This window comes from Heterocephalus glaber, unplaced genomic scaffold (genome assembly GCF_053883595.1).
Source record: "Heterocephalus glaber isolate CG9 unplaced genomic scaffold, H.glaber_assembly_v1.0 deba00001504, whole genome shotgun sequence".
NCBI lineage: Eukaryota > Metazoa > Chordata > Mammalia > Rodentia > Bathyergidae > Heterocephalus > Heterocephalus glaber.
In genome coordinates this window covers 60046311-60072754 of record NW_028258324.1, presented here as the reverse complement: position 1 = coordinate 60072754, position 26444 = coordinate 60046311, and the positions used below count along the sequence as shown (strand labels likewise).

Here is a 26444-nt window from a genome sequence, read left to right as displayed (position 1 = left end):
AAGAGGGCAGCTACTATACATAATAGCTGCTGAGGTAGTGGGAGACCTATCGTCAAGTTTCTTTGCAAGAAATTAGCAGCACCAATGGATACATAGGCATCAGACATCTCAAGGCTAGCCAAGATAGTCATTTGTCTAGCTCATTGTTGGTTTAAGACATAGCAGGACCCCAGGGAAAGGGGTTGTGTTGATGGGGCAGAAAAATCAGGAATCTGGTCTTGTGGGCACTGACTGATAGAGGTTGCCTAGAGGACTAGACAAAGGTTTCAGGGTAACCCGAGGGACATCCAAGGCACTAGGGTAGAGAGAGTCATTGATAGGAAAGGTGGGGTGATGCTAAGGGAAAATTTTAATTTGCTAAAATTACTAGAAGGGCTGGCACTGATGCTATGCAATGTGTAGGGGCTGTGTCTTCATTATTTTTTTCCCACAGAGGAGCACAGGAAATGTCCACTATTCACTGAAGGATCAGGGAGAGAGCAGGTGAGGAAGCTAGTGGGTACCAATGTTCAACACTGACTAAGAAGTTGTGATTTTTGTGAAGAGTAAGAGAAGTTAGCAGATTTCACTCCTTTCTGCTTTCTTCTTTACTTTCCCTCAGAATAAGCAATGTGCCTGATGTTCAGGTGATTTAATGGATAAACTCTGGGCCCAGTTATTGTTCTTAGTTTTTTCATGGAAGGGTCATGTCTATCCACCAGAGACTTGCCCTGGGCCCTTTCTCACTGCAGTGACAATATGGCCAATACTGAAGATGAGAGTTCTCATCGCATGGCAGACCCTGCAGCTCTGCCTTCAAGTTCATGTCTTTGGAGAGTCTCTAGGGCACTATTACCCTTCCTAGGACGTGCTCTTGTAGTTGTGCTTGTTGTAGGGTAGCAGAGGATTGCTACCTTTTCACTTTCACAAATGTCACCAAGGGAAGAGAACTGAAAAATAATCCAAGGTACACTATGAAAGGACATTACAAAAAGATAAAGAAAAAGAAACTAGCTACATTTGATTTAAACTATATTTGAGACATGTTGTCTTTTATTTTCATAGAATATCTCTTAATAAATATTTTACCAGGATGATAAAGATGAATCACAAGGATACACAAAGGACTTGAGGGGACAAAGGAATGGAAACATTTTAATATTTTAATTTAATCCTCAACTCAAGAGATTCAGTTTCTGCAACAGACTTTAAAATCTAGCAAAGAAAGTCTCCTTCTACGCCAAGAGCAACTTTTTGTTTACTTGTTTGTGACAGGGTCTTGCTATGCCTTTCAGGCTGGCCTTAAACTCATATGTAGCCCAGGCTGGCCTCCCTCTGCAATCTTACTGCCTCAGGCTCCTGAGTACTGGGATTACAGGCATGTGCAATCACGCCTACCTCAAGAAGCAAATTTCTAACTACTCTTGGCATGTGGCCACAGTCAGTATATGGTGGAAAAGTGGCATCGGCTCTTTATGACTTGCAGCAGAGGCTTCTTGAAGGTGAGGACAATGACAGTGCAGGCCACCAGCAGGGTGAGGCAGCTTGGGAGGATAAGCACGAGGTAGAGCAGGCCCATGTCCACCCGCTCCCACTTGCATCCCTGCGGCCCACCTGCGGGCAGCTCCACCACTCGGATGACCTTGGAGGAGAGGTTGCAGGTGACCATGGCCCAGTCGGCTACGGTGTGCAGACGCTCCAGGGCTGCCGGGCCGTCCAGTCCGCAGCAGTCGTAGGGGTTCTGGCTGAGGTAGACAGCGCTCAGGCTCTCCGCAAACTGCTCCCACTCAGCCCGCGCAGGCAGCGCGGTGAGCCAGTTCCGCCGGAGATCTAGGGTCCGCAGCCTGCCTTGGAGCCTTGGGAAGCTGGTTAAGTAATTTTCTGACAGATCCAGTTCCTTCAGAAGCTCAAAGTCCGAGAAGTCCAACTTGGTCGAGACAGGGCTGAGGCCCACATTCCTCAGAGACAGGACCTGCAACGTGGGGGCAACGGCCCTGAGAGGGGCCATACTTCCATTCAGGACCCCCCAGTTGCCAGACAGATCTAAATGAGTGAGGGGTGTCCCTTGGAATGCGCAGTCCTGGAACACCCTCAGCCCACAGCCTTCCAGAGAGAGGATCCTCAGAGATGCTATATTCCGGAAGTCCACACAGCCAGGGGCGCCCTCAGGCTTGGAAGGAACGGGAAGCGGAAGTGGCCAGGGACAAAGAGAGATCTGATTGTGGCTCAAGTCAATGGTAGTGAGGTTACTGGCATCTGCAAAGAGGCCCGTGGGGACGCCCAGAAGCTGGTTGTCGCTCAGGTTGAGCAGGCGGAGGCTCCTGAGGCAGCCGGCTAGACCCGGGGCCAGGCGCAGCTCTGACAGCATGTTGTGGCTTAGGTCCAGCTCGGCCAGTGTGCCCACGGGCTCTCGCTCCCGGAAGTACAGCGTGGCCAGGCAGTTCCGATTGAGGTTCAGGCGGGCCAGGGAGGGCATTTTCTTCAGGAAACCATCGGGCAGGTACTGGAATTGATTCTGGCTCATGTCCAGGAAGCGAAGAGCTGGTAGATTGCTCGAGGCAAACTCCTCCCAGAGGTCGACAGTAGTAACATTGGTCACGTTGCCATCCACTAGGAGGAACTGGGCCACCATGTCCTGTGGTGAGGAGGTGTTGTACAGGTCTTTGTAGAAGCCCATGCTATTGTCCTGCAGTAGGAGGCTGTGTAATTTGCTGCACTGGGGCAGGAGAGGGAAAAACAGCAACTGGTTGTGAGACAGGTCCAGCATCTCCAGCTCAAAACTGGTCTCTTGCCTGGATGCCAGGAACCACTCAAGGCTGTTGTAGCTGATGTTGAGGACGCGCAACTGGGAGAGGCCAAAGTCCACAATGCAGGGGAGGTTGTTGTAGGCCAAGTTTAGGCGCCTCAAAAGTGTCAAGCCATCAAAAGTGCCGCCTTCTATCTCAAAGATGTAGTTCCTCTGCAAATCCAGTTCCGTGAGGTTCTCCAGGCCCTCAAAGATGGACTCATCAAGCCTCATGAGGGTATTCCTGGCCAGGGACACAGCCTCCAGGGAGGAGAGGTTCTGGAGCATGAGGGATGCCATGTCTTCTGTCAAGGAGTTGCCAGATAGGTCCAGCTTCTGCAACCTCTGCAGGGTGTGGAGAGCAGCTGCTGTCTCCTTATAGTTCTCCGAGAGGCTGTTGTCAGCCAGGGCCAGACTTCGAAGGTGGCCTTGCTCCTGGAAGGCGTGGCAGCCAAGGCACTCCAGGTGGCAACTGCGAAGGCTGAGACTCTCCAAGAGACGGTAAGGCTGGAGGGAGTGATTCCATAGGGTCCTGAGAGGGTTGGCATCCAGGATGAGCACCCGGGCGTTGGGCAGGAGGCTGGTGGGCACCGAAGCAAGGTTCTGCCCTTGACAGTCTGCAAGGTCATCCACCTAGGTTCAAAACCACATGAGTCAGCACGGAACATGTCTGGAAGGCAGAGGTTTATGCGTAGAAACTTTGTTCACTTATTGGACTGTCCTTGCAACCACTGAGAATGACTCTAAAGATCAGAACTCTTGGGCCAGGGATTTAGCTCAGTGGTGCCATGCCTGCCTTGAAAGCTCAAGTCCTGAGCTTGATCCCCATTACTGCAAAAGGGGGGGGGGGCTCTTAAAAATAAGATATGAAGCCAGGCATGGTTTCGCACACCTGTGATCCCAGCACTTGGCTGAGGCAGGAGGATTATGAGTTCAAGGTCAGTCTGGGATACCTGGTGAGACCCTGCCTAAAATCCCCCCTAATAATAATAATAATAATAATAAAACAGGGTAGGAAAATGTTTTTTACTTTCACACTTTAAAAAATAGGTAGGTGCCGTGCCTGCCTGGCAACTGCAAGGTCCTGAGTTTGATGCCTGGTACAAAAAAAACCCAAGCTAGGAGCAGAGTGCCAAGCCTCACTTAAACCAGTGTGTTAGAAAAGACCTGACCCCCTGTTCATCAGGTGCTGAGAGGTGACAGTTATACCTGCCATGTTGTAACTATGGGGATTGCAGACTAGGTCTCTACTGGGATTTGAACTCCATCTCTGCCATTTATTTTCTCTGAGATCTTGGGAAAATAATTTAGCCTAGGCTTGTTATTTCCTCTGAAAAGAATGGGGATAAAAACATTACCTACTTTTGAGGATTGTAGGATGAAAGGAGTTGCTTGTGAAGAGTTTAGCCCAGTGCCCAACACACAGTTGCCACTTGGAACATGGCTCCCATTGGATTGTCATCAATGTGACATAACATCTGTGTATCTAACAGAGTCACCACCAACAACCAGCAACACTATGACAGCTTCATCTCACCCAAAGTAATTTTGCCTATGAAGCTTCTTTACATTCTGTATCAATAAATCTTACAGCTTGAAAGTCTTTCAAGTTGGTCAGCATTTGCATTCTACAGAGAAGTAAAGTGGCCTGGAAGAAAGAAGGGAAGAGCCAGTGGCAGTTCTGGGACCAGAGCACAGGGCTCCCAATGCCTAATTCATTGTTCTTCCCAAATGCCCTTCTACATGATCTGTGGAGTGTAAGCAGGCAGGAGGGATGGGGCAGCCCTGTTCACTGCAGAAATCACACAAACCAGGCTAATTTACTTCCCGCCCACGTGTGGCAAAATTGGCAAAAACAGTTTAGCTGCAGGATGTCAGGTAGGTGTCCAGGAAAAAAGTTTTAAATGGTAAATTAGGGGAGCAATGTTATTCCTTTCTACAAGCTGGTCAGTAAGACAGGCCCAGCGATGGCCAAAAATTGTGGGTTCAGTCCCTGAGGGCAGGTGGAACAAGGAGAAAAGTCCTGAGGGAGAGGAAGCGGCCCAGGTTGGGGCACTGGTCAGCTCTGCCACTTGCTAGCTTTGGACCCTGGGCAAGAACTCACCTTTGCAGCCTCAAGTTCCTTACTGATTTTTAAAACAAAACCTTCTAATAATTACAAAATGATGTTGTATTGAAAAATAGGAAACTAAACTCTTCAGTAATCTCATCCCCTCCATCAGAGAAATGTCGTCAACTTTTTGTTACATCTCCTTCTGGCTCTTTTCTAGAGATATACCTTTTTTTTTTTTTTTTTTTTTTTTAAGAAAAATGAAAGCATGAACAGCTTGTAGAGTAACTTCAACTTTCCTTCTCTCTCACTAATATATGATACATTGCTTTGGCAGTAAAAAATTTCAGCACACTTTTCAGGAACTGTAGTAGTTAGTTCCCTGCATGAATAGCAACTGTTCTAGGTCACTTTATCATGGCTCTGTGCTTCTTTTTGAGACAGGGTCTCTATATATAGTTTAGGCTGGTCTCAAACTCACTATGTAGCCCCAGCTGGCCTCAAATTTGAAGTAATCCTCCTTTCTCACCCTCCTGAGTGCTGGGATTACAGCCGTGGGCCACCACACCCTGTGGCTCTGCTTTTGTTGTTTGTTTGTTTTGATGCTGGGGATTGAACTCAGGGCCTTACACGTGCTAAGTGTGTGCTGGGTCACTGAGCTATACACCAGCCCCTTGGCTCTGCTCTTTATCAAGTGAGTGACCTTGAGATGGTTACCTAACCACAAGGATTTCCTTTTTTTTTTTTTGGTACTGAGGATCGAACTCAGGTCCTTGAGCTTGCAGGGCAGGTGGTGGAACCACTGAGCTAAATCCCCAGCCCTTCAAGGATTTCCATTATCTGTCCTGCAAAATGGAAATTATACTTGTAATTTTTTTTAGTGTTGAGTATAATTGCTTATGCAAAACATTTATTATGGGGCCGGGGATTTAGTTCAGTGGTTTCGCCACCTGCTGCGTAAGCACAAGGACCCGAGTTCAATCCCTGGTACCAAAAAAAAAACCCATTTATTATGCCTAATAAGTGTTAGCTGTACTTATTAGCATGATATGCTTAATAAATATTAGCTATAATTAGTAGCATGATCTACTTAATCTCCCCATTGAGCCTTTGAGTTACTTTAATTTTCCAGGAAAACGTTAGAATGAATCTATTGTGTTCCTTTCACACCTCCACTCTCCCTACCCTAACTATATCTTTGGAATTGTGATTGGGGTTGTATTACCATTATGGATTAATTTTGGGGAAAACTTACATTTTACCAAATTGAATCTCCCCACCCAGAGACAAAGTTATATTTCTTTATTTGAGTAACTGCTGGTCTCCTCCTCCCATGGGGACTCTCTGAAAAGTGTTGTGGTTAGGGGTTTTCCTCAAGATTGGGAAACTCTTGGGCCGGGAATTTAGCTCAGTGGTTCAGCCGTCTGCTTTGCAAGCTCAAGGTCCCGAGTTCAATCCCTGGTACCAAAAAAAACAAAAACAAAAACAAAAAAACTACTACAAGTGCTGTAGTCAAAGGGTCAGACCTTGGTAATCCCCTGTTGATACTCTCAAGTGCCACCCAGGACTACAAGGACATCAGAGCCCTAGGAAACCTTACCATGTTGACTTTCACTTCAAATGACTGATGTAATGAGGGACAATGGAGGGTACCTGGACTCTCAAACACATAGTCCTGAAATCAAAAGAGCTTCAGGAAATCTACTCTTTGAGCTCTGTGCCAGAGTCTACACTGAACCCTGTAAGGTGGTCAAAGAATTCATGATTTATTCCCTTCTCTTCCTGTGGCTGGAGATCCCTGAATTGCTACTGTGAGGTTAATCTTTTGTTGCCTCTGTAAGGGAATGGTGGAGGTCAAAGGTAGCAGAGATTATTAATAATACTAATGATAATAAATAAAAACACAGAGCACTCACCACAGACCAGGTACTGTCCTGAGTGCTATACACATATTAACTCATTTAATCACCATAGCACCCAAGTGTTATTCTATTATTGTTGCCTCTATTTTACAGATGAGGAAGCAGTGACATAAAGTGCCCCCAATGTCACCAGCTAATCAGTGGTGGGCTGGGGTTTAAACCGGGTCATTAAGTTTATAACTCCTACATACGGGAGCTTTCTCCAGCCTGGTGGTTAGTGGTTACTACAAGTGGTTCAGAACCACGATGGTTGATTTTTCTTTTTGGCAGTGGGGATCAAACTCGGGTCCTTCCCCTTGCGTAGCAGGCGGCAAAACCACTGAGCTAAATCCCCGGCCCTGATGGTTGGTTTTTTAAGATTAATCTGCTTTGGAGTTGAAGGCCAGTGTGGGCTACATAGTTCAAGGCCAGCCCAAATTACATAGTGAGACCTTGTCTAAAAAAAAAAAAAAAAAAAGATGAATCAGCTTTAAGAATACATTCTTTGGGCCAGGGATTTAGCTCAGTGGTTCCGACCCCTGCTGCACAAGCCTGAGGTCCCGAGTTCAATCCCCCAGTACCAAAACAAAACAAAACAAAAAAAAAAGAAAAAAGAATACATTCTTTCCCCAGCACCACAAACAAAACAAACAAATGAAAGAATTCCTGAATGTAAGTATTAGCTCTGACAACCAGTTTGTATCCCTAGTGCCTGGAGTATAGCAGGGCTCAAGAAATGTTTATTAAATGCATGTTCCTCAAGCATACTTCTTTTTTTTTTTCAGTACGGGGGATCAAACTTGGGGTCTTGTGCTTGCAAGGCAGGCAGCAGAACTACTGAGCTACATCCCCGGCCCTCAAGCGTACTTTTGATATCACTGGGTTGTCAGCAAGGAGAGAGTTTTTGGAAATGAACTGAATTGTGACCTAAGTCTGTTCCTGCATATAGGCTGAGAGCCGCAGAGAAGGCTGCTGTCGGGGCTCAGGAATCCACTGTCTGGATCTTCTTAACCTAAGCATGGCCACGGAGCTGTTGCGCAGTGCAGTGTGGGCAGCTGCTCACTGTGGGCTGTCTAAGCATTTGCTGTTGGCTCACACAGAATGGCAGAGGCAGGGCTGCTCCAGCTCTAGTTTGCCTCCCCCAGCAGTTCTGATACTGCCTGTGGAGCTCGGACTTTTACCAAGATGTTATTGTGCCAAATGGCTGACCTCGGCCTGTCTCTGGGGCCTCCTGCCTTCAGCAGGTATGAGAAAGGAGGGACAGGGGCTGCCTGGCTTTTTCCCCAGGCACCATCTTGAGGACATTTGGTTAAAGAGCAGCTGCACATGGCACTGGGCGAATCAGGTACAGAATGAGTCAGGCCCGTTCACTCCCTGTCCTCTCATTGACAACCCATCAGCTTTTTGAGCAGACCAAACCTTGTTATGACAGGAGCAAAAGAGAAGTTAGGGTTTGAGGAGAGACTCACCAACTTGCAGCCCCATTGGGAAGCTGCTGTGGCCACGCCACTTCCATTCCTCCATTGCAGGGCCGAGAAGTGAAAACCCAGGCAAAGCCACAGGGGCAGCAGCTCCATCTCAAGTGCAACACTGTGGACAGAGGCAGGGAAGAAGCAAGTAAGACAAGGACATCCCGGAAGGCTGCTTTGCATTGGGTAGGAGCCAGTTCCCCATTATGTCTGGTCTCAGAGGCCCATACCTAATGGAGATGGAAACGCACAGATTACTCAGGTCATTCATGTTAACCAACACTTTCAACAAAACCATTGACAAGAACTCATTTTCATTTTGCCCCTTCCATTTGATGGGCAGGTGACTGAACTCTGAAACTCCAGAGTCCATCACAGAAGGAGAAACAAAGGACTCAAACAGGCCTTAGGACACCTTGAGTGGCCCTGGCTTTGTAATTCTGTTGAAGTTTTCCTCCCTTCAGTTCAACTCTGCCTGATGCACCGCACAAGATCAAGAAATATATGCTGAAAATCTGGCTGTGGTGGTATATTCTCTAATCCCAGCACTCAGGAGCTAAGGCAGAAGGATCATTGAGAGTTTGAGGCCAGCCTGGGCTACATAGTGAGTTCAAGAGTAGCTTGAACTACACAGCAAGACTATCTCAAAAAAAAAAAAAGCATAGATCTAGGGGCTACCGATGGTACAGTGGTAGGGTGCTTGCCTAGCATGCCCTGGACTCAATTCGCTGCAGTTCACACAGAGGAAAAAAGAAAAAAGATTTTGTTGGTTAACTCATTTAAACATAGCCCTTTGAAGGAAGAATTTTCGCTAGGCATGGTGACACCACGAGTTCGAGGCCCACCTGTGCTACATAGCAAGACACTGTCTCAAAAAAGAAGAAAGAAAGAAGAATTTCGATATTTTACCGGTATAGAGGAAAAAACCTGAGGAGAAAATGAAAATAAAAACATCTTCAGATGTAATAAAGATTACTGATGAAGGGTGGCCATCAGCCCTCCTGCCCTGCCAGGGCACACAGAACAGTAATCATGAGAAGGCTTGAAATTGTACCTTTACCAACAGAATTTTAGAACTGAGAGGAACCATGCAACATTATGCCCCTCCATCACATTTTACAGGGGAACAGACAAAAGCCCAGAGGTAATAATGGCCTGTTAGGCTTCCAGATCAACTGAGTGGCAGGGCTGAGAGCAGCCCCAGGTCCAGCTGCCCGCGCTCCAGGATGAGTGGCCAGTACCTTCTCCCTGTGGGCGCCATTGCAGACTGCCCTCCTGTTAGGAGAGTTGGAACCCATGGATGCCCCTCCCAGCTCTGCATTCCTCAGAATCAGGGATAAGTGCCTGGCTCTGCATTCCCTCTGCTCCATCCTCCTGCGACATCCCTGGGCAGGTTCAGGAATCGCCTCAGTTTAGCAGAGTGCTCACCCAAGCCTCCCTCTCTGCTCCATGCCACTCACATATCTGCTGGTGCATTGAGGCCACCATCTGCCCCTTCCTCTTTCCCTTAACCCATCCCAAGTTTACCCATCTCAAGGACTAATTTTAACTTCTGTTAAGATTTGAACCCTTCCTGGTGAAAACAGTGTAGCAGAAGACCTAAGTGGATCCAGGTGAGTCACCCTCAGACTTCACTTACGGCCAGGTCACTTCTCCAGACCACAGAGAGAAACTGTGATTCAGAACTCAGCAGGATGCACTTGCAGATCTGGGAATCCCCTCTCCAGCCCTCCTTCTACTTCTGCACCTGTGCAGGGATTATTACCTCCTGGCCTTCAAGGACACAGATGGCAAAAGCAGAGCCAGATGGGCTCCTGTGCTCCGATTCCTCCCACACATCCTGAAGCCTTGGGATCACCACCCACCTTGATCGAGACAAGGTTGCCAGATTTAGCAAATGCCAAGACGCCATTTGAATGTCAGAGACAAACTTATGCTAAAAAATTGTTTATCTGACATTCTAATTTTACTGGCTGTCCAGTGTTGTTTTGAGGAGAGATGGGGAGACGGGAACTGTAGACAGACTCCCTCCCTTCCCGTCAGGTCTGGGCTGCAACATGCTGCTGTGACTCTGATCTTTCTAGCACAGCCAGCCCCATCTACTGAAGTGCTGATGGGGTACAGGGCAAGAGTACGGTTCTTCAGCTGCAGTGTAACTTCAGATGAACGCTACATAGCCCTGGTGTCCCTTACACCCAGGAGTGTAACTTTTTTCATTTGTGGGTCACCAGGAATTTTGCAGATTTAAAATATAGCCTCTCTTTTCTCCTAAGTGTAGCCAATCAGTTCAGAAAAAAAAAAAAATCTTGCTATGTCCCAGAACAACCCATTCTGGCAGGAAGCAGCAGAATTTGGTGGGAAGATTATAGACTTTGAAACTCAACAGTCCAGAGTTTGAATTCTTGCTCGGTTACTTCTTCTTTATACTTGAGCAATTTATATAGAGTCTTCAAGACTTGGACAATCCTTCTATAAGTCAGGAATCATAATAAGTATTCACAGAGTTTTCTGAAAATCACATAGTATATGTGAAAGTGCTTCATTAACTGTAAAGGTAGTTAATAACATAATTATTATTTTTGAGTTCCAGACACCAATGAGCTAGGGAAATGGTTGTTAGTCTTCTCCAAGATAAGTCAACAGCTACACAAAGCAGGAAAAAAAAAAGAGTGAATAATTTGGCTGAAAGGATGACTGTATCATGATACTAATTAAACATGTAAAAGGTAAACAGGAAGGTTGGGTTAAGAAATTTACATTGATGATTCAGGAACAGATGACTAATCCCAGGGACAGATGACTGTGCGGGTTGAGAGCTATTTGTCCTGAAACTCCCATCTTCCCTGCTCTTCTATACCCTGGGTGGCAGGGCCTGGCTTCTGAACGCACTGATTCCCAAACAGATCAGCTGGCTTCCAGCAGATTTGGTCAGTAAGAGTCTCAGGAAGGGACGGAGAGCCCAGGACAGACAGAGACACCCTGGTGACCCCTACGATCAGCTGCCCCATGTTGCTTCCATCCTCACCTTACCTAGGGAAATTGCTGATGTCTCACTGACCATCTATTGTCAGTTTGGCCTTTCTGCTCTTCTACCATATGTTACCAGTTTCCTGAATTAAGTCTCCTCTGTTTCAAGCAATCTGAGTGATTTCTGTTTCCTGGTTGACAATTGACAATGGCCTTGAATTCAGCAGTACATGAAAAGGTACATAATACAATGACTCTGAAAAGAGGTAAAAACCCTCCAAAATAGTAACCATTTAGGTTAAGAAACACCGATGTAGACTGGGCAGCTACAGAAGGCTTCTGCAGAGTCACAGTCCTGGGAAGCGTCCAAGACGGACAGCTTGGGCAACAGAGCCCTCTTCCCAGGACAGAACAGATGCTTCCCTTTCTCCCCACCCCTCCCACCCGCTACTAGAGCCACTTCGGGGGACAGGAACCTCTGTGCTAAGGGAGCTGTTAGCAAGTGTTACGAATACACGATTGATCGCCACATTGAGGATTTTGCCCTCAAAACAATTAGATAAGCTGAAAAGGCTGTAGTTAAAGAAAGAGGTGTAGTGGGATGGGGAAGCTATGAGGGTGCTTTGTATGAGAGACTATTTACAGATTGGTCTGAGGAGGGAATCTGCAGAAGCAGAATATGCAGGAGCAGAGTGACAGTGTGACAGTGACGCCCATGAATAATCAAGAAGCATAACTGCAGTGCTATATTAGACAGAGGGTTCCACAAATCTGACTTCTTTTGTTTGTTTGCTTGTTTGTGTTTTGGGTTTTTTTTTTTGGTACCGGGGATCAAACTCGGGACCTTGCACTTGCAAGGCAGGTACCAGAACAAGTGAGCTAAATCCCTGGCCCCATGTCTGACTTCTTTTAAGGAGCAGTTCCCAACTAGGTTCTTGGGAGAAAGGGAAGGCCAGAGAATTAAGAACAAAACCTCAGTCTGGGGCCAGGGATTTAGCTCAGTGGTTCCGCCACCTGCCTTGACAGTGGAAGGTCCCGAGTTCAATCCCCCGTACCAAAAAAACCCCACCTCAGTCTGTGACCACTGCAAACAATTCCTGTACCAAGAAGAATTTAACAGCCCTAGGCAAGAGATTTTGGTCCCTTTGATTCTTAGCAAAAAACATTAGGGTAACTTCAGCCTTCACCAATGTCCAAGCTTAGCATCTCCCATGGAGAGGCCACCTGACATTCTGAGTCCCCAAGAGTGGTATGTTGGAAACACAGATGGCCGTCCCAACAGTCCCCTTGCCAAAAATGCATGCCATGCATGCATGACATGAATCCAGCCATGATCCATCACAGATGCAGGAGGTGTGATGTCCTACAAATCAGCTGGTGACAACTGACTTGGATTCTTCTTCTTTTTTTTTTTTTTTTTTTTGGTACCGGGGATCTAACTCAGGTCCTTGCACTTGTGGGGCAGGGAGCAGAACCACTGAGCTAAATCCCTGGCCCCTGACTGTGATTCTTAAAGATTCAGTCTTGAAAAATGAAAGAACCAGGTGTGGTGGCACACACTTGTAATCCCAGCACTCTTGGAGGCTAAGGCAGGAGGATGACAAGTTCCAGTCCAGTCTGGGCAATTGAGTGACTTAGTGAGACCCTGTCTCAAAATTTTAAAAAATGCTGAGGATGTAGCTCAGTGTAAAGGCCCTGGGTTCAATCCCAGGAGAGTGCAGGGTGGTGGTGTCCTAGATTACAAGAAGCATAATAACTAAGTGCAATGCATGAATCCTGAGTGGATTTTGGATTTTTAAAAATCTCTGAAAGAAGCCAAATGTGGTGGCACACACCTGTAATCGCAGCATTTGGGAGGCCAAAGCAAGAAGATAGCCATGAGTTTGAGGCCATCCTGGGCTACATAGTGAATTCAAGGTCAGTCTGAATTACACAGTGAGACCCTGTCTCAACCAAAAAAAGGAAGATGGCAGAATGGTGAGCAGGAGAGAAACAGCCTCTCTGAGATTTGGTGTCTAAATACAGGAATATACCAATGTGAGGAAGAAGACCCAGCAAGGATTTGAAGTGAAAAGTGAAGCCTATGGGGAGAGCTAAGAGACTTCAACGAAGAGGAAGGAGGCAGTGACACTTTCTTCTTGAGCCTTGACTCACTTTGTGGGAGGGGTGGCTTGAACCTGCAGATGCATGTGACTATTGGCAACCTCAGAGGATTCCATGGAGAACACATCAGTAGGACAGAGCAGTGGATGCAGTGGACTACAGTGGCTAGTGAATTATTTGGGTTCAGATGGTCACCCAGGAGAAGGTGATTGGCCAGTCACTGTCTTGGAGAGAGATCAACTGAACTTGGAACTCAGACCAGCTGCAGACTGGCTCATCAGGGTGAGGCAGAACTGAATTCAAGTTGGCAGAAGGTCAAGAGCCAAGTTCAAGCTAGCATGAAGTACATGGAGTGTTGCAGGCTAAACAAAACAGGTTCCAGCCTCACAGCAAGAAACCAGCCTGAGCTTCAGAACTAAAGGTAGAGGCTTGCTGGGATTATCCCACTACCCTGCTGTAAATCTATGGCTCGCTTGTAGGAATTAATCAACATAGATCTGGACTCTGTCTGCCCACTCTATCTACCAGTGACAGCACAGACATGCCTAGAAGTGGACTTTTTTTTTTCTTATTTTCTTGTTTTTGTTTTGTTTTCTTTTTCTAGATTTTTGTTCTTGTTTTTACGAGTGTGAACATTGTTTCTAATTTTTTTTGTTCTTTTTCTGATCTTATTTTTATTTCCTCCTTCTCTCTTTTCCTCCTATCTTTTTCACCAGTTTCCCAAAGTTTGCATAATCTTCCTTTGTCCTCCAGGCTTACTTCTAATCTTTTCCTCTTCTTCTATTTCTCTATTTTTTTTTCCACTAACCCCTTTTAAATTTTACCCATGAGGGTAAAAGTGCTGTATTAAGGGCATATTTAACTATATACAATTTTCTGGTTTGTTTTGGATTTTGTTATATAACCACAAATCTAGTTCATATGATTAAGGGTGGCAAATTAATAAAATTAAGGGTGACAAATTAATGTCATTTTCTAGGCTATGTTTGATGCTATTGTTATTGCTGATCGTACTGCTTTAGCCAAGATAACATAGGTGTTCTAATCAGTTCTTCTTTCTGATATGCCAAGACTGAGATTGCCTAAGGATCATAAACAATACTATAGGCTAGTGACAAAGAACCAGGGGCTAGGACAAATAGGCAGCAGCTTCTCATACCTAGTAAATTGAAGAGGTAGGATCTTGCAAAAGACTCAAAACCCAAAAGACAGCTACACCTGGAAGACACCTCTGAGAAGTAGTCATTTCCTAAGAGTTCTAAATACTAGCAATAAAGCTACTTGCCATAAGCAATTTACAAGCATCAACCCAGGAATGAAACCAAAAGAAAAGAAAATGAGAATACACTTAAACAAGATGCAACCCCAAACTTCCAGCTCACCAAATGCAGGGGGCAAGGAAGTGGAACAATTCAAAACCCCCCACCTGGATTCTGAAGTAACAGCAGAAGTAACAAACTAGATGAATGAGGCTCTAGAAAAATAATTAAATCAGAAATAGTTTCCCAAATAACTACAGAAATGGTGACCATAATGAAATGATTAACAGATTAAAAAAAAAAATAGAGGGTCTTAGGAAAATGATGGAAACCATGAATGCCCAACATAGGAAAGAAATGGAATCCATGAAACAGATTCAAATAGATATACAGGAGATTAAAAATTCCATTGAAAGTATACATAGCAGAATGAGGCAATTTGAGGACAGAATATCAGATCTAGAAGACAGGATTGCTGTTAGCAATCATGAAAAGAAAGATTTCTTAAAAATAGCAAGGGATCGTGCAAAATCAGTCCAACAGCTGCGGTGATGCAAAGAAGAATAACATAAAATTAATTAGAGTCAATGAAAAAGCAGGAGATAGCACAAATAACATAAAAAACCTGTTCTCAGAAGTAATGGCAGAAAACTTCCCAAACAGGGAAAAAGAATTTGACGTATAGATAAGTGAGGCATATAGAACTCCAATTACCCATGATTAAAAAAAAATTGACCCCAAGGCATATAATAGTCAAAATTCCAGAAATTCAACACAAGTGAATATTAAAAGCTATTAGAGAAAAGAAACAAATCACCTATAAAGGAAAGTCCATCAGAATCACAGCAGACTTCTCAACACAAACCCTCAAGTCCAGGAAAGCTTAGAGTGAAGTATTTCAAGCCCTAAAAGAAAACAACCTCCAACCCAGATTGATGTACCCCACCCCCCCAAAAAAAATCTCTGAAAGAAAGTTTTGAGACAGTTGGGAAAATATAAATATATACTAAATGATCTGTTTGCAGATGGTATGATACACCCATGAAATTATCAGGTTATTGCTAATTTTCTGATAATGATGTAAGGTTACATGAAGAAGTACCCTAATGCCTAAGAAATGCATGCTAAAGTATTTAGGGGTAAAGTTTCAAGAGGTCTATAATTTATGTAACCTACTTTTGGGGAAAGTAGTGGGGAAAAGTGAAGCAAAATACTACCAATTGGCCAATTTAGCATTGTACTATTTAATTTTCTGTAATTTTGAAAAGTTTCAAAATTTTTAAAAATGAGGAATATGAAATAGATGTTGGAGTTCCTAAAGAGGGAGAGAAAGTTATGGTAGGCCTGTCCCAAATTTTCCAGGAATTTTTATTAGACATTTTTCTTTTTCTTTTTTTTTTTTTGTAGACATTTTTCAATATTCTTTTCAGGAAGACACTCAGTAAACATTTGTTAAGTTAAAAGTGCAGATACACACAAACCTTAAACATATCCTGAAAACTAATATTTTGGCATTCATACCAGAGCTCCCAGATGAGTTGTTATTCCTGGTAGGAGCGTCAAAGTATTTTATCATATGTCCCAGTTGCAGATCTGGAAATACATTGATAAACTAAAATAATTTCCACTGCCAGATCGATTGCTGTCTCCACCATCCCCACAGTCACCTCTGGAAGGCCAGTCCCCAGGAGAGTCACATGATTTCCCCACCACTGAGCGGCCAGATCTCGGGGAAGCACTTGACCAAGGATGGGCAATCCTCACATGACAAGAACAATGGATGAGAAACAAGGGAACCAGGTCATTAGCAGGAGAAATTAGAGGTCAGAGAATGCAGAGACATGAGAGAGATTATTTCTTTTGAGATTTTCCATGGGGAAGCAGATACCATGAGGGAGAAAATAAGGCATATGAACAGAAAAGCATAAAACAGTAGCTGGGGATGGTGGCACATGCTTATAATCCCAGCACTGGGGAGGCTGAGGCAGGAGGATCATGCTATGAGTTCGAGGTCAGTCTGAACTACATAGCGAGACAGTTTCAAAAAAACAAACAAAAAGTCAGTTGAGGGCAGAGGTCAGAGAATGGGAAGAATGACATGAGGAAGGACCATGATGGAAGGAGCTGCCTACAGGGGCTCCCAACTTCTATTCACCTGGCGGAGTCCATTTCCAAGTTCATGTTTTCTCATGCTAACCAGCCCTCCACCCTAATCCCAGGAGCTGGCTCAAATGTTTCGTCCTGGTAGCAAGAAGAACCGAATTAAAATAGGACTTGACTCTTTAATAAGCTTACCTGCAAAGGACAAAACTGTACACAGTATTTCAAAAAAAAGCACATGTAAACTTTATAATGCTTCCCGAACATTTTAATAAAGTGGCCCAAATCTGCATTTAGGAATGTATTTTTCAAAGTGTGTCCTGTAAGGATGGGAAAATAGCTCAGTGGCAGAGGGCTCATGGAGCATGCACAAAACCCTGGTACTGCAAAAGGAAAAGAAAAAAGGAAGGGGAGGGGAGGGGAGGGGAGGGAAAGATCCATCAAAATGCACCCACAGACAGGAATCACTAAGAGATGTTTAAACTATAGAGTGAAATTTGTTTGGGAAACAAGATATTAATATAGTTCTAAATCATCTTTCTAAAAATTCCCTATTAATTTCACAAAGGCAAAATGGCAAGTTTAGAGTGAAGAAACCAGCAGATAAGCAATTCATCTAATGACTATAGGAGCATTACTGGGACACTTATTCATATTTTCTTTTTCTTTTTGGTTTTTTGAGACAAGGTCTCACTATGTAGCTCAGGCTGGCCTCAAACTTGCAGTGATCCTCCTGCCTCAGCCTCCCAAGTGCTGGGATCACAGATGTGTGCCGCCATGCCTGGCTTTTTTATCTTTTCAGAATTCAATTTTGAATATTCTATTGGGGTAAACTTTGAAAACAGACTCCATGAAATAATTGTGTTGTCTCAATGCTAACTTTCCAGACTGTTTTTTTGAGACAGGGTCTCACTATAATTCAGGCTGGCCTTGAACTCACTATGTAGCCCTGACTGGCCTCAAACTCACAGCAATTGATCCTTCTGCCTCAGCCTTCTGAGGCCTGGTATCATAAGCGTGGGTCACCACACCCAGCTCTCACTGTTCTTTGACTTTCATTTCCCTAATAACTAAAGATATTGAGCATCTTTTTGTGTGTTTATTGATCATTTCTATATCTTTGGAGAAGTGTCCTTGTGTACTTTTAACTACTGATACTTTAAAATTGTGATGTTGCAATGAACTACATCAATTATAAAAGAAAATGAAAAAAACTAGTTATATTCTTTTGTGAGTTAGTAGATTTCTGTTTTGCAATAATATTCAAATAGTGGACACATTTTCTAAAAAAACTTTCAAATTGAGGATTGGGACAATATAGCATTTAGAACTGTGGCATGAATTCATAGCTTACAATCTGCTTCCCTAGCTTTCCTTTTTAAAAGAATTTGTTACAATACAGGCAATACAATAACTTTGAGGTCTATTTTCCTCCTAAGAATTGTCTCAGCCCCTAAAATCAGAAGAGCAAGTTGGCACACTTTTTCTGAAGAACAATCTAGGACAATGTCTCAAAGACCTTGAAAGGACAGATTCTTTCTGATTCAGTAATTCCGTTTCTAGGAATTTGTCCTAAGGGACAAAGCAGGTAAACTGCTTTTAAAGGAATATTCATTAAAGCATTAGTAATAATAATTTAGAAGTGGAAACCATCAAAAGCCCATTGAAAAAAATGGGTAAATACATTATGATATAACTATATGATACGAACAGTATGCTCCAGTAAAAAAATTTTGAGATACACATTTATATATGGAAAGATGTTTATAATAATTTTTTTTTAACCAGGGATCGAACTCAGAACCTTGTGCTTGCAAGGCAGGCAACAGAACCACTGAGCTAAATCCCCAGTCCCTATAATAGACATTTTTAAAAGAAAGAATGTATAATATAATCCCAAATGTGTTAAAAAGAATGCTGTTTTGTTCTGTTTTGTTGAAGAGTCTCACTATGTAACCCAGGCTGGCCTATGAACTCATAGTGATCCTCCTGCCTCAGTCTCCCAAGTGTTGGGATTATAACTATTCACCACCATACCAGGCTCTGCATATTTTAGAGAAAATACTTGCAAGGGTATCCATCAGAATCTCAAAGGTGGGGAGAACTTCCATATATACATTTTTGCTTCTTTGTATTTTCTAATTTTCAACAATCAACTTCAATGATTATATTAAAACAAGTTTTAAAGGTGTAGAATAAATCTATTATAACTGAAAAATTAAAATGTCCTCATCAGAGCCTAATGAATATCATTGAAGTGAAGAATTTTTTATAGATACTTAAAATGGAAATTACTGTGAGTGTGCTTAACAGGATTATGGTTGGCGTTAGTGAAAAAGAGAACACTGAATAATGACAAAACAAGTTTTATTATGAACACTGCTTTTCGTCGTGAGTATTACAGGGATGTGCCAGCACGCCTGGCTTTGAAACAGACCTTAGAAGAATGTTCAAACTGTGAGTGGTAGCACATGCCTGTAATCCCAGCACTCTGGGAAACTGAGACGTGAGGATCCCAAGTTCAAGTCCAGCCGGGGCGATTTATCAACTTAGTGAGACTCTGTTGGAAGGCGAAGGGAAGAGGAAGGGGAAGGGGCAGGCGCGTGGGGAGCTAGAGATGTCGCTCAGCGCAAGACCCTGGGTTCAACACCTCCTCCCCCACCCCCACCCCCACAGTTCCGTTTCCATCACCACAGCGTCTCTGTGGCTTAAACACACCCAGCCTGGCCTATCGCTATGTTGGTCACATTGGCCTCTGGGACTCCAGTCCCCTGGGCAAGCTAGTGAGGAGTCGTGTCAGTGCGCTCCCTGAGTGTGAGCCTGGGAATTTGTAGGGGCGAAGACAGCTCGGTCACACATGAGCCCTCTGGCGCAGGTACCTGATTCCAGTTCCACCCTCCTGCCCGCGCCCACGTTGGGGGTGAGGATCCTCGGGCCACTGTGGCCCGGGGTGTGGGGCAAGGCTTCCCCAGCACAGGCGCCCACCCCGAGCCGCTCCTGACCTGACCTCGAGGCCGCATTGAGTCACTGGGCCACCCGATGCGGTCAGGGCCAGCCTGGCCAACCAGCAGAGGGCGGTTCCCGTCCCGCCCCACGGCCCTGGGCCTCAGGCACGGGTCTCACCGGCGAGAGCCCGCTCCCATCCGAGACAACACCTCGCTCCCACACACCTGGCTGGAGCTGGCGATGTCACCTTTGTGAATGAGAGACCCACCCCAGTCATGCAGAGGGGGACCTGCCACCATCTTTCCCACAGAGGAAGCGGGTGCAAGTTGTAGTGCAAGACCCTGCATGGGCCAAGAGTCCTGGGTCCTTCACCCCAGCGGTGGCTGTGGGTGACCTCGAAGGGTTGTGTCACGAGCAAACAAGAGAAGGTACATGAAGAAGCTGCGTCCATGCAAGGGTGAGCAGGGGCTCTCCTTAGCTAAATCCCATATTTCATCTATGTGTCTCTCTGGGAAAGACCCTTCCTCTGGTCTGCACCTAACAAACTCCTACTCATCCTTCAAAGCCTAATGCCTGGATCACCTCCTTGTATGCCTGATAGTTTAGGTAAGCAATAATCCAATAACTCATGTATAATATGATAGTATGGAATAGGTATTTATAGGCTCTATGGGAGTTTTTGAAATTTTTTGTTATTTAATATTTAAGTTTATGAAAAGGAATGTGAGAAATTACTATAACTTAACTTTCCTCTAATTTTTTTTTTTTTTTTTTTTTTTGGTGCCAGGGATCGAACTCGGGTTCTTGTGCTTGTGCAGCAGGCGGCGAAACCACTGAGCTAAATCCTCAGCCCCACCTCTAATATTTTATTATGAAAAATTTTTAATATATAGCCAAATTGAAAAGAATTTGACAGGGACCACCAGATTCTATTCTTAACATTTTACTGCAATTACTTAACCATATGTCTATCCATCTATCTATTCTTCTATCCATTTTTTGCTCTATTGTATTTTCTGATGATTTTTAAAATAGACTGCTATCATCAGGGTATTTTCCCTTTAGTACTTCAAATGGATGTCAATGATTTAACTTTGTTTGAGACAAGGTCTTGCTATGTAGCCCAGGCTGGCCTTGAACTCACTATGTAGCCTAGGCTGGCTTTGAATTCATGGTGATCCTCCTGCCTCAGCCTTCTGAGTGCTGGAATTACAGGCCTACACCACCATGTGTTCAGCTGTAACAATTTTATTGTTTGCAAAATCCCTCAAATTAAGCTAGTAACCTATCTTAAGGCTGATTATTTTCTCCTAGAACTCATCTGAGTTCACAAAAGACTGGGAGTATTATGATTTTTTTAAATTCCAAAATAATAACAATAATAATAATAATTTTTAGAGAATTCTTGGATAAGTCTGACTGAATGGGGTTTTAACTTAATGCTCTTGGTCAGTAGTAATAATAGCACACGGGGGTATAGCTTAGTGGTAGCATGCTTGTATAGGTGGCACAAGGCCCTGGTTTCACTCTAGCACCACAAAATAATAATAATAACAATAATAATAATGGCACTTGAAGTTACAAAGTCTTCCTTCAGACTTTAGATCTCATTTAATATTTGTAACTTAGGCATAATTTTCAGTTTTTTATTGTGATGATATATGTATGTATATATTTTACCCAAGAGCAGTCTACCACTGAGCTACATCCCTTTTTATTTTACCATTTAAATTTTGAGACAGAGTCTTGCTAAACTGCCTTGACATGCAGGACTAGAATTTGCAATCCTCCTGCCTTAGCCTCACTCAGTACTGGGATTACAAGCATGTGCCACTATGCCTGGCCTCACCTTAACTCTTGAATCTGCAACTCAGTGGCATTAACCGCATTCACACTGTTGGGACCATCACCCAGCATTTTTCCACCACCCAGACTGAAATTCTGGATCTATGAAACAATAGCTTGCCATTCTCCCCTCTCCCAGCCCTTGGTAACTATTCTTCTTTCTCTCTATGATTCTGCCTGGTCAACGTTCTTATATAAGTGGAATCATGTAATATTTGTCCTTTCATGTCTGGTTTATTTCATTTAACTCAGTGTGTTCAAATTTCATCCATGTTATAGTGTGTTATCAGGATTTCCTTCCTTTTTTATTTTTTTCTTGTGGTATGAGGGATTGAACCTAGAGCCTCCCCACTGAGGTACATTCCCAGCTCCTCCCCACCTTGCCTTTAAAAAACTGTTTTTTTGACATAGGATCAGCCTTGTTAAGTTGCCCAGGCCGGGCTCGAACTTGAGATCCTCCTCCTTACCCTCCCAGCATGCTGGGATTGACACATGTGTGAGCCACCCAGCCAGTCTCATTCCTTTTAAAGCTTAATGTGGCACATAATGCATTTTGTTTAGACATTTATATAATGCTGCTGTATTTGAACATGGGTATCCAAGTATCTGTTCAAGTCCTTCCTTATTATTTCCATTGTACAGATAAGAAATCCAAGACTCAAAAAGACTGCTAGTCTCACAGGCTGTACAAAGCCAGAGCTGTGTTCAGGCCCAGGTGGGCGACAGTGATGTGCCCATGTCTGGGGGCCCGTGTCCGTGAGCGCTCAGCTGTCTGTGGGCACACAGGAAGGGAACAGCCAGGAGATTGGCTGAAACGGAAGCTTCAGAGGCCGGGTCTTCAGAGGGACCCAACTACCAGCACCAGACAGTGGCCACAGGGAGCCCCGCCAGAAGTCTCAAGGTGCCCCAAGGGCAGTGAAAACAAGGCCATTCACTCACCTGAGGCTGAAAGAAGTGGCCCGGGCTCAATCTGAGCCTGCAGCCCTTGGGCACCTCAGCCAGGCCCCTAGGGCACACCGGACAGGCAGGAGGGACAGAGCTGCCCCTGCCCCTCAGATTCCACTCCGGAAGAGCAGGCTGAGAAGCCCCAGGGGGAACCCCTCCCAATCCTTATCTTTCTTGCAGGTGGCAGCAGAAAATAGCTGGAGCACCTGACTATGGTGACACCCTGGGTTGGGGCTGCAGGGGGGGAGTCCCCGTGAGCTCAGAGGGCTGTGACCACACTGAGCCCATCATTGGTACCTGGCTTGGCCTCCTGCCCACCTTGAAGGCAAGAGGCCCGACAGAGCTCTGCTTCTTTCTTTGTCCCTGTGCAGGCTGAAGTCACTCATGCATTAAAATGAGAAAAGACACATGCGGTTTGGTCTCAGCACTGGACTCCAGGAGCTCTTGAAATGAGTTGTTTTTGGTCACCCACATTCATTTCTCCTCCTTTGGGTAACAATGCCTTGATTCCCCTTTGGGAAAACCACCCCCTCCCTTTCTCTCTTTAAAATTTTTAATTATGGTAAAATATACAACATTTTAAAATTATGGCAAAATATACACTATAACCATCTAAGTGTACAGTTCAGCAGTGTTGAAAACATTTCTCTGTTGTACAGCCAATCCCCTTCCTTCTTAAGAAGTCAGATTTAAGTAGGACATGGTGATACACACCTGTAATCCCAGCATTTTGGGAGGCTGAGGCAGGAGGATTGCAAGTTTGAGCTGAGCCTGGGCAACTTAGCCAGATCCTATCTCAAAATGAAAAATAAAAAAGGGATGTAGCTCAGTGTGAAGGCCCTGGGTTCAATCCCCAATACTTTCAAATAATAGTAATAATAATAATAAATAATTCCAGTTTATTTGATCTGATGCCAACTCCTGGCTCCAGGATGGAGCCCACAAATAAGGCTAGACCTATTCTAGCGTCCTCTTTCCCCAGCCACAGTGACTGTCTATACTAAGCACATTGTAGGGCTGGGAATTTAGCTCAGTAGCACCATGCCTGCCTGGCAAGCTCAAGGTCCTGGGTTTGATCCTCAATACCGAAAACAAAACAAAACAAAAACAAGCACATTGTGAAAGCTGAGCTCCTGAGAATCAATCCAAAGGTAGGTGTAGAACTCATGGGAACCAGCCCTTCCCTTCCTTCTTCCCATGCCAAACAGGTGGGGATGACTCAGAGCATGGCAGCCATTCTCCTGCCCACATAGAGGAAAGCAAAACCCAAGCGTGGACACAGATGACCCCAGGAATGATGTTGAAGCCCCTGGGTCCTGGCATGCTGGGAGCAATTGCCTGGAAACTTTTTAGTTATATTAAACAATACATCTTTTCTTTGCTAATTCTTGTTTGAGTTGGATTTTTGTCATTTGTAACTGAGAGAATCCTACCTAGAGCTGGACATACAGTTCAGTGGTATAGTGCTTGCTAAGCATGCATGAGGCCCTGGGTTCAATCCCTGGCACCACAAGAAAGAGGAAAGGAAAGGGAAGGAAAGGAAAGAAACCATTGAACCTGGGAGAGGGGTGCAGCTCAGTGGTAGAGGACTTCCTGGCCTATGCAAGGCCCTGGCTTTGGTCCCCATCGAGTAGTCGAGTAGTTGTGTGTGAGGATTTGAAGATGCAGACAGCAATGCCATTCCTGCCTTATCTCTTCGAGCTCTCAGAAATCATCACCCAGCCCACCCTAGAGTCCCCCACAAGCTGAGCACATGACATGTGTTCACTGACAAGTTGACAAAAATGGTTTTGGGGGGAAAATTGGTGCAATCAAGAAATTCTATCAAAGGGGGGAAAATGACAAAAATGTGTTCCTGATGCATAATGGCACAGGAGGGGACACGAGCACCTGTGACTGCTTACAGAGAAGCTGGTCCCGAGAAAGGTGGTGCTTGTTGTCACAGTGGGAAGCCCACCCTCCCCTAACTGAGTGGCTGTCGCGCAGCTCTCCCACAAGGGGGTTGTGCTAGGGTCCACAAGTCTAGTCCACACTTGAATATGTATGGGTTGCAATCAGGACTAGCACCGCTGGTGTAGAAGCTCAAGACAGATGGCCAGGGCGATCGCCACAGACCTCAGGACAAAGACCCCGGAGCCTGCTCTCTGCTTGGGACCCTGCCCGTGGGTGCCACACTAGACCTGTGGGGGCTGATTTTGGATGGTGCTTGAGAAGTCATCCCCCGTTCCCCGGGGGCTGTGCACTGGATAAAAGCACCTTCCTCTCTGTGAAGCTGTTTTGGTTTTTGTTTTTAACCTAAAAGCAGGCCTTGTAGGTTTTTTCTCTCCCTGGGCCTGCCACGATCCAATCTCCTTTAGGAACTCCCAGGCACACGTGTACAAGCAGATGGGGGCCGTGAGAAAAGAACCGAATCCCCAGGCTCTAAAGCCCAACAAAGTACTGCAGCCTGAGCCCTGTGTGGCCCGGAGCGCGTGGTTACATCGCACAGGAAATCCGCCGGGTCAGGGCCATAAACTGAAAGCTTCTACAGACAGTTCCTAACAGGCTGCGTCCCCTGGAGTCCCCTCGGCCTCCCAGGAAGCCCCTGCACATCGGTCCTGTCCAGGGCCCATTCTTAGCTTCTGTCCTCTGCCCCCGGGAGCACCCACCGCGCTGGGACACGTGTTCACCTTCTCTCCCCGATGACACAAAGCCCCCAATTCCTTCGTGCCCAGCCCCTGGGTACAGGTGGATGAACGTTGACCCTGCACCCAGCCCACGTGGAAAGGCAGCATGGAAGGCTTCAGAGGACCCCTGGAAAAAGAGTCTGAAGAGCCTGAGTTCTAGCTAGGGATGTTGGCCACACCTGTAATCCCAGCACTCAAGAGGCTGAGGCAGGAGGATCACGGAGAGTTTCAGGCAGGCCTGAGCTACATAGCAAGTTCAAGGCCACCCTGGGCTGTACTGAAAAGCAAACAAAGCAGAGCCTGAGTTCCAGTCTCCCTCTGACACTTTCAGCGGCGGCTCCGAATAACTCCAGTGGCCCTGTCCAGGACTAATGCCTGCACGGAGGGTCTCTGGGGTCCTAGTTGCATCCCGGGACCAGATCACGTCGATGTGCTCAGGTAGCTGAGCATGAGTCTCAAAGAGCGAATCCAGGCAAGGGGGACTCGCAACCCGCAACCCACACCCCCACGTCGCGTGTCGAGGTCTCTTGACAGCGTCGCCGCCGCGGCTGCGCCCACGTGCGAGCTACAGCCCCGACCCCCCCCCCGCGCGTGGGGACCGCCCCCCCGCGACCCCACTCACGGCCGCGAGCGCGCGCGGCTCCGGCTCCGGCTCCGCGGGGCGCATCGTCTCGGCCGCCGCCACCTCCTTCTCCTCCTCCTCGAGAGCAGCCTAGCGCCGGCTATTTTAGCGCTTGCGGAAGGAAGGACGGAAACAGGTCACATGGAGCTGAGCGCTGCGACTCAGCATAGCGGACTGGGGCGCTGGGTCACCGGAGGTGGCGCTTGCTCGCCTCGGGGTTGAGGGTTGGGCAGCTCGGGCCCTGGTCTGGTGACCTGAGGAGCCTCCCCCAAGGCTCCATGCGGGGACAGTCTGGGCTGCAGCGCTCATGGCCCGTCCGTCTGTCCACCCAGCCAGTTGTCATTAATGATCTTTTATGCGCTCAGCAAGAGATCTGGGGGGGCGGGGTACCGGGGATCGAACTCGGGAGGGACCTTGCGCTTGCGAGGCAGGCTGCGGAACCACTGAGCTAAATCCCGGCCCTAAAAGAGATCTTTTTAGGGAGAGGGGAGAAGTAGAAGGAGGGGGGAAGAAAAGGAGGAAAAGAAAAAAGGGGAGAGGAAGGGAGGGTGGAAAGGAGAAAAAGAGAAAGAAGAGTGAAAGAAAAAAAGAAAGAAAGGGAGAGAGGGAAGGAGAAAGAAGCAAAAAGAAAAGTAAAACACAGTGGAGCTGCATGATGGACTGGCAGTGCCCTGAGCCTCTCAGCACTGGCAGGGATGGGCTTGAATTACCTAATGCGTCCACCGCCCCTGCAAGATCTTACCCAGAACCCCAAAGCATGCACATCAGTGACACAGCCAAGGTGGAAGCGGTGCCACTCTGTGCTCT

The 26444-nt window shown here is 45.8% G+C and overlaps 1 protein-coding gene across 2 annotated transcripts; it reads right to left on the bottom strand.

Moving 5' to 3' along the window:
- Positions 1 to 1007: 1007 nt before the first annotated feature.
- Nrros (negative regulator of reactive oxygen species) lies at positions 1008 to 25829 on the bottom strand. Of its 2 annotated transcripts, XM_004834704.3 has the most exons (3): positions 25638 to 25829; positions 8185 to 8305; positions 1008 to 3397 (listed from the first exon to the last, which is right to left on the bottom strand). In XM_004834704.3, exons 2-3 carry the CDS (start codon positions 8290 to 8292, stop codon positions 1421 to 1423), a joined length of 2085 nt encoding a protein of 694 aa, XP_004834761.1. In that variant the 5' UTR covers positions 8293 to 8305; positions 25638 to 25829; the 3' UTR covers positions 1008 to 1420. The 2 variants fall into 2 exon arrangements, with proteins under 2 accessions (XP_004834761.1, XP_004834760.1); XM_004834703.3 differs by lacking the exon at positions 25638 to 25829 and having other exon boundaries at positions 8185 to 8488.
- Positions 25830 to 26444: the final 615 nt, after the last annotated feature.